The sequence below is a fragment of the Glandiceps talaboti genome, chromosome 14 (genome assembly GCF_964340395.1).
Source record: "Glandiceps talaboti chromosome 14, keGlaTala1.1, whole genome shotgun sequence".
Classification (NCBI taxonomy): Eukaryota; Metazoa; Hemichordata; class Enteropneusta; family Spengelidae; genus Glandiceps; species Glandiceps talaboti.
The window spans coordinates 14,675,255-14,682,499 of record NC_135562.1 but is presented as its reverse complement, the minus strand read 5'-3'; the positions used below and the strand labels follow the sequence as shown (position 1 = coordinate 14,682,499).

Genomic DNA, 7,245 nt, shown 5'->3' with positions numbered 1-7,245 from the left:
TCAGATCTCTATACTTTCTTGAACTTTCTTTAACTGGAGTGCAACTACTTTTTTTCCGAAATATTGTTCCATAATTGTGAACCAATAAATTTGACAGGTGACTTAACAATACTAGTATTGTATTTAGGAGAGTCCGGCTTAATTTCCGTCGGGTATTGAGACTATGACTTGTATGGTGGTAATTCATCATTTATTGTACTGTTGTGAATATAAATATCAATTTGATAGTCAAACTGTTTGTAAATATCGAGAATACGAGGGCGGTGTTCATGTATTTTCGTTGATAAATGTTACTATCCATCTATTGAAAGATTTTTGTAGACAGTTACGGTGATGTCAAAATAATATGCCACTTCACAGTGCTGTTGGATTCTTGCTCTCTTCAAATCAACTATCTAAGATTCCTGTTGAGAAGTCACTCAAAATCAAAGTCAAGACCACTGCCTTCGATCCACTTTTTGTAATTCTGGTCAAAATACTCATTTTGTGCCACGGTGAAATGATCCTTCCATCCGCCAACTTTTCCTAGTAAATAGAATAGAATAGAATAGAAAAGAATAGAATAGAATATAGATTATAACACATAGTTTCATATAGCCTTCAGTGATTGGCTTAGATCATATCACGTGGTACGGACTATAACCCATAGCGACCTCAATTTGTATAAAGATACACAGACTAGTCGCATTCTATTTGGCAGCGTAATATTCATGTAACACAGACATCTTATAGGTGATTTGCTTTCACTATGGAAAGAATATCTGTCTAAGAATGTGATGTGTTATAAAACACTTATTGCTTGGCTTTATTTCTGCACAAGTAGATGTCAATTAGCCCCAATGCTATAATAGAGCAACTATTTCCATCGGCCTCGGGGAATGGTACATAACAGCTCTCGTGTTTATGAACGTCTACCATTCCAGACTGCAAACAGGAAATTGATAATACAGCGCCCTCGCTCAAATTGGGGGTATCATCACCTCATAGTACCATTTCCTAAGAGCTTTGTTCTTGTATTCTGTAGAAGTGTAAACCAGGGATGTTTTTGCATTGTTGAGAATTCAAGGAAAGCAGCAGTGCTGTATGATTAATCGATAAACCTATACCAATGCCATGTAGACACCCCAAAGGTACACACACAGACAGGAAGTAGAGCGCTACCATGGCAAATTTTGGAAAAGCCTAGAGATGTGCTCACTGGAAAAATGGTCGAAAACAAAAGCACAGCAGACTGTCCATTTTAACACTGTCCATTTTAACAGGATTACAAAGCGCAAACAGGACCAAACTGTAAATTATAGTTTCTCGTTTACGCCATCATCAGACAACCTGTCATCAGCACTGCCTCGCTTTACTTTACGTACACGTTAAGTTACAATCAAGTCTTGTTTTCATCTTACAATACTAATACTTCACCATACAAAGACAGATTTATGTTGTAACACGATCATACACGATTCAGTTAAACCCATCAAGAAACAAGGTCATATTGAAGAAGATAACTGACAATATTTTAGAAGAACCGATTGCATTATAAAATTTCAAGTGTCTTGATGTACCAAACTGTCTATCAATTTGAAACTTCTTGAAAGCCGAAGTGCGAAACTCGTTGGATATTCAAACCAATTGTGCACTCTTTTAAGTTGTGTAAACCATTTCAGTTCGACCCCTGGGATACCATAGATGGCAAAATAAACATATCACTATTCATTATAAAAACTTAGTGTTATAACTGCCAATCATAAAAGCCTCACATGAACCAAACGCATATATCTATGACATTAAGATCTTCCTTCCTTGTGGCATTGTTTACGGAAAGCTTTTCGACCAACTGAAGCGTACTTTGGTTGATTTGCTTACCTTTTCTAATTAGAACGGACTCTCCAGATTTGAAGTTCAGATTCATAGCATTGCCCAAAATCTCATGATCAGGGGGAGGACTTCGCTTCATTGTCTCAAAAGTGGAGAGATTAACGATCTTGTCAAGTACTTCAGGTGACGGACTTTTACCAATGTACTCCGCAATCTTCTTAATTGCAGATGTCAAATCCTGGAATGATAGTATTAAGTGTATCTCAAAACATAAGAACACAAGAACTCCCTCATGTTATAATGTATCAATCCGACAATGTCGTCACGGTGGCCAAATTGCTGTTAACGGTCAGTTCATGCATTACCGGCTGACTTGATACGTTATCGATACATATCTACTAAATTATAGTAGGGGTGATACATTATCGATTGGCAATTATGTAGCAATACCCTACGTAAATGTATATTATATCTATTTCGAGAGAGTTCGAGCTATGCAGTGTTGGTGGAAATGATTGTTTTGGATCCTTTAAGGCCTTAGGCTAACAAAACAATTTGTGTGGTTCCGATAATGCTCAATTTTAGAATAGGTGGAGTAGATGATAGATTTGTTATTTTATTATATATATATATATATATATATATATATATATATATATATAGATATATATATATATATATATATACATACATACATATATATATATATATATATATATATATATATATATATATATATATAGACTTAATTCAAAAGAATAAGGATGTAATAAGTCGTTACTCAGAGTTTCACGCTTCGAGCGATCATCAGACATCTCTGATATATATATATATATATATATATATATATATATATATATATATATATATATATATATTCATACATATTTATATATTCATATGTGAGTGTCTAGTTCAGGTGGTTATGTTTTTCGTTGTTTTCTATTTAGTCTCTGTTTAATAATTGCCTTTTTCTCGATTTAAAGCCATTACAGATTGGAAGAACAGTTTTATATGTTTTTTTTAAAAAAGTTTATGTCTGTTTTCGCATTCGCTATAATTTCTTGCGAGGAAACTTCACAATTTTTGCGATTTTATTCGTAAAACAAAGTTTGAGGTCGACAATAAAAACTATGTGGGGTCGGGTAACCGGAACCAAAAAAGCTCGAAAATCAAAATACCCGTCTCATGTCTTCATATTTCAGGAAGAGGACATTGTCCTCATTTCTTCTCTGCCACCATGGCAATACATGCTCAAACCACATACCATGCTCCACTGCAATTAACAAAAAATAAATCAGATGTCGGAATTTGAAAAGTTTACATAGTATATAAAAATTCAACAACTCCATGACGTGCGAGTACCAATGTGACGTAAATGGTGTATTTGCACTATAAGAGTGCTTGTGGTGTTCTTTGTCACTGTACCTTCGAATTATACCCAATTAAACAAATCTCGCGTATATCCTCCTGCAGCGGGGTTTATTGCTTAATGGGAACACTCCAATTATGTTCTCCTAAAATGCAGAACTCATGTATTGATTACTGCTATCAACATGACTTTGGATCACCTCGATAAGTTCTCATCTTTGAAATGAAACTCTACTGCGCGATTGAGCCATTTGTAGATTTCCGACAAGGGTTTATGGGAAAACCATTTATGACATCATAAATACCCTTTTCGCTTTGTGTGAAACTTTATATTGATAACATAACATTTGAATATATTTGATAACAGCACTTGATACAAATGTATTAAAGGCATAAATAAGTTTGACTGGACTTTTCCTGTAAGTCGATAGCAGTAATCAATAAAAGTGTACTAAAGGCAGAAATAAGTCTGACTGGACTTTTCCTGTAAGTTGATAGCAGTAATCAATAAAAGTGTACTAAAGGTAGAAATAAGTCTGACTGGGATTCTCCGGTTAGCAATGGTATTCCAACAGACTGAGTCTACATACATGGTATTGGTCCAGTCACGAACGCATGAACTACTTGATCAAATAGTTGACGGTCTGTCTCAGGTGTGTGTTCAGGAACCAAACATCGTGTCATGAAATACATGGATACCAGTATGTCCTTTGGGTTTCTTGCTAGGTAGATGACCTAGGACAAAGAAGATAATATACACATTTACAAAGATATCTGTGATGTCATCACTAGAGGCTTTCCCATAAACCCTTGCAGAAAATTCCCCAAAAAGGCAGAATACAAGCCAAGCTCAGTAGTGTGCTTGTTGTGCATTTGCACATGAAATGAAGAAGTGCATTGAAATGTGAAGGAATGCATACAGCGCCCTCTCTTAATAGAATCCGAAACTATATCTCATAATAAATGGAAAATTCAAGATGCAAATAAATGTCATTCATTTCATTATGCAAATTATACTCAAGGTATAAATGTGCAAATCATACAAATTAGCAGAATCTGATTAACATAACATTTGATGAAACACTGAGCTTGCGCTGATGATATATCCCTAAGTTGGCAATTATCATTGATAATGCAAATTCTTTACATAATGTAAATAAATAAATAAATAAATAAATAAGACCTAAAACACATATTAGTAATTTATTGTTATTATTTCCATAAAGTTTAATTAAATTATGAGCTAGTATTCTCGAAATCCCCTAATTATTAAATTATAATTGAATATGCAAATAGGTCAATTAGTATGCAAAAATTACATATAAATCGCAGTGTCATCAATATACCCACCACCTTTAATGAAATGCTGAGCAACAATGGAAGATGTCTCTTCCAGTTCATAAATATCGTAAATTATGCAAATTAGCCAGTCATGAGTCATATATCTTTAATAGGACGAGGTATCCTGAATATATCCATGAATTGAATGGAATTTTCATGAATGATATATCATGGTAATTTTTCTACATTCTGTAAATTATTGATGCAATATGCAAGGGGTATTTTGTAAGATGTATATAAATGATGACAATCGATATGTTGCTTTTAAGGTTTTGAAGAAATTGGAGTCAAGTACATATACATGGTCTGATTTGAAAAGCTTATATATTACCTTTGCATTAGTTAGACACGGCAACCAAGCAAGTGGTACATGGGTCATAAAGAACCGAGGCGACTTCATTGTCTTTATATCAACACAGAAGTCGGGATGACCCAATTTTCTAAATGCATATACCGATGGATGGTCATCTTCCTCGGCGACTATATACTCTATAATACCACCCCTTGTGTTCTCAGGTATTGGATCACCTACATCACCATCGTTCAGTAGTAATCGCATGATGTGCTTAATCCAGTTTGTTCCTGTTGTATAAATGAAAATACTTAAATAAAAAATTTGATTAACTATTCTAGTATAAAGTTAATGTCAATGTATGTCTTCCATGACATTACAATTGTCGCCTGGCAGTGCTAGAACAGTTGATTGCATTGTAGGGATATCCTCGACATTTTTGTACGTACAAAAAATTACGTCATCGTATCGTTTACAAGTTTTACATCTTAAAATACCAGGTTTGAGTTTAGTTATTTGCAAGCAATTGTAGAATACGACAATTTTTTTTAATTATATAGCCGGAATTGCTAAATCGTATGAACTCAGCCTGTATCACTTTAGTTGGTCAAATTATGAAATTACACTATGTATGTAAGTTCATTCTAGTAGTTTTATGATTAATTGTATGTCAACTTCATTTCTTCCACTATACTAATTTATTCCCAACAATAAATAATAATTCAAAAATTACAAATACATTTACTAGTCAAGATGTATATTCATAGTAACCGGGAAAGGGGATCGACATTTTTGACATAATCATAGAAAAGGATAGAACTTGTGTATTAAATCACGTGATCATCACCTGATTTAGGATAGGTAACGACAATCAAATCATCCTCACGAATTTCTATCTTCTTTATCTTCTCGTGTGGATGACGTAACATAATAACATCCTTTTCATCCATAGCAACGATATACAATATGTTCCTAAGAACAGTTAATGAAAGAATGATCTGAAACGTCAAAAAAAGGGATATAATATGTTGGCATGTCGTTCACCAAAAAGGAATATAGCCATATATATCCTACAAAATAATTCATGTATACTTTAATATATACCAATACAATCGTTTGAGCTTTGCAAAGAAACATAAGTGGACAATTTATGTCAGAGCGGAATAGTAACAAAAGCTGTCCAAACCAACAGGACCAAAAAACTGACAAAAATGTATATGTATACAATTTCAAATTGATAGGGCTTTTGAAAATCGTATGCATATAAAATTTAGGTAATTTGAGAATTTAATGGGCAACGACATTTTATTGGAAGAGCTATTATAATAATAAAATCTTGACTTAAAATCTTAAGAGTGCTTCGGAGACTAATAACAATTAACCTGATTGGCTGCCATCGACAACGCAAAGCCCAATGGGATGTGTCCTTATGTTCACTACAGCAAATTGACTTTTCGCTACCTGTAGGGCCGAGCATATTTTGAATGTTTTGCTTCTGAAGACGTGCCAACAACTTTATGTCGAAGCACCTTCCAACAACTTCGAAATTTAATTCGGTGACGGAGGCAGCCATGTTGGAAAAACAGTCAACATAGATAGTATGTGATTGATAAATTTACTGCTGTAGCCGTTTGAGGGCGATCTAACATATATGAGTTTACATAGGTCACCATATCTATCCTGCCGTCAAGACTAAGATAACACCAATAGTCTATATAACAAGAACACTTCTGTGTTCAAGAAATAGGGGTTACACCCCTCTTGTTTTGTGTCAACGACATCATGCATGTCAAGCAATTGTCATTCAAATAAGGAATGGTGGACCGTGCCCTCGATGTACGGGTAATAAAATATTGTATACAATGGACAAAGAGCTATGCCAAAGGCAGTAATTAGGTTATACAGAAATAGATTAAATTATTTTAGTCAACGTATGGTAAAGAGTGAGAACATCCAAATAAAAGAGAAGCACAACAGATAGATGCTGCTTTAAACTTGGGTTTGAGGACGACAAATTTGAACTAGATTAGCCAAGGTCGTCCCTTGAAGTTCATCTCTGCTGTAGGTATAGGGTATGAACTGGCATTGAACTTTAAAAGTTGATTCAATAAAGTTCAAATTGCCCGTTTACTACATCTGAGGCATAAATAAAGTATACTGTACAGTTCTCGGTTCGTTAAGGTGCGACAAAACTGTTGTAACACTGATGTAACTACACAACCGACCCAATGCTTACTAGTAGCTAGTGCAGGGACAGTAGGTCACGTACCCGTATGTTAACAGAGGTAGTGTCAATTCACCATTTCTTTAGTAACCTCCCAAGCACAGATCAAAGGCCTTACGACAAGACTAGGACGCTGTTTGATTTTTGCTGATGTATACTTTGACCTAAATATGCTGGGGTTTTTTTCAAAAATATTTCCATATAA

At 34.4% G+C, this 7,245-nt stretch overlaps 1 protein-coding gene across 1 annotated transcript; it reads right to left on the bottom strand.

The window, feature by feature from the left end:
• Nucleotides 1-415: 415 nt before the first annotated feature.
• Nucleotides 416-5,784, bottom strand: LOC144445298 (sulfotransferase 1E1-like). The gene is made up of 6 exons (XM_078134840.1): nt 5,664-5,784; nt 4,856-5,106; nt 3,774-3,918; nt 2,994-3,088; nt 1,861-2,050; nt 416-525 (listed from the first exon to the last, which is right to left on the bottom strand). The coding sequence occupies exons 1-6, from the start codon at nt 5,764-5,766 to the stop codon at nt 416-418; spliced, it is 894 nt and encodes a 297-aa protein (XP_077990966.1). The 5' UTR covers nt 5,767-5,784.
• Nucleotides 5,785-7,245: the final 1,461 nt, after the last annotated feature.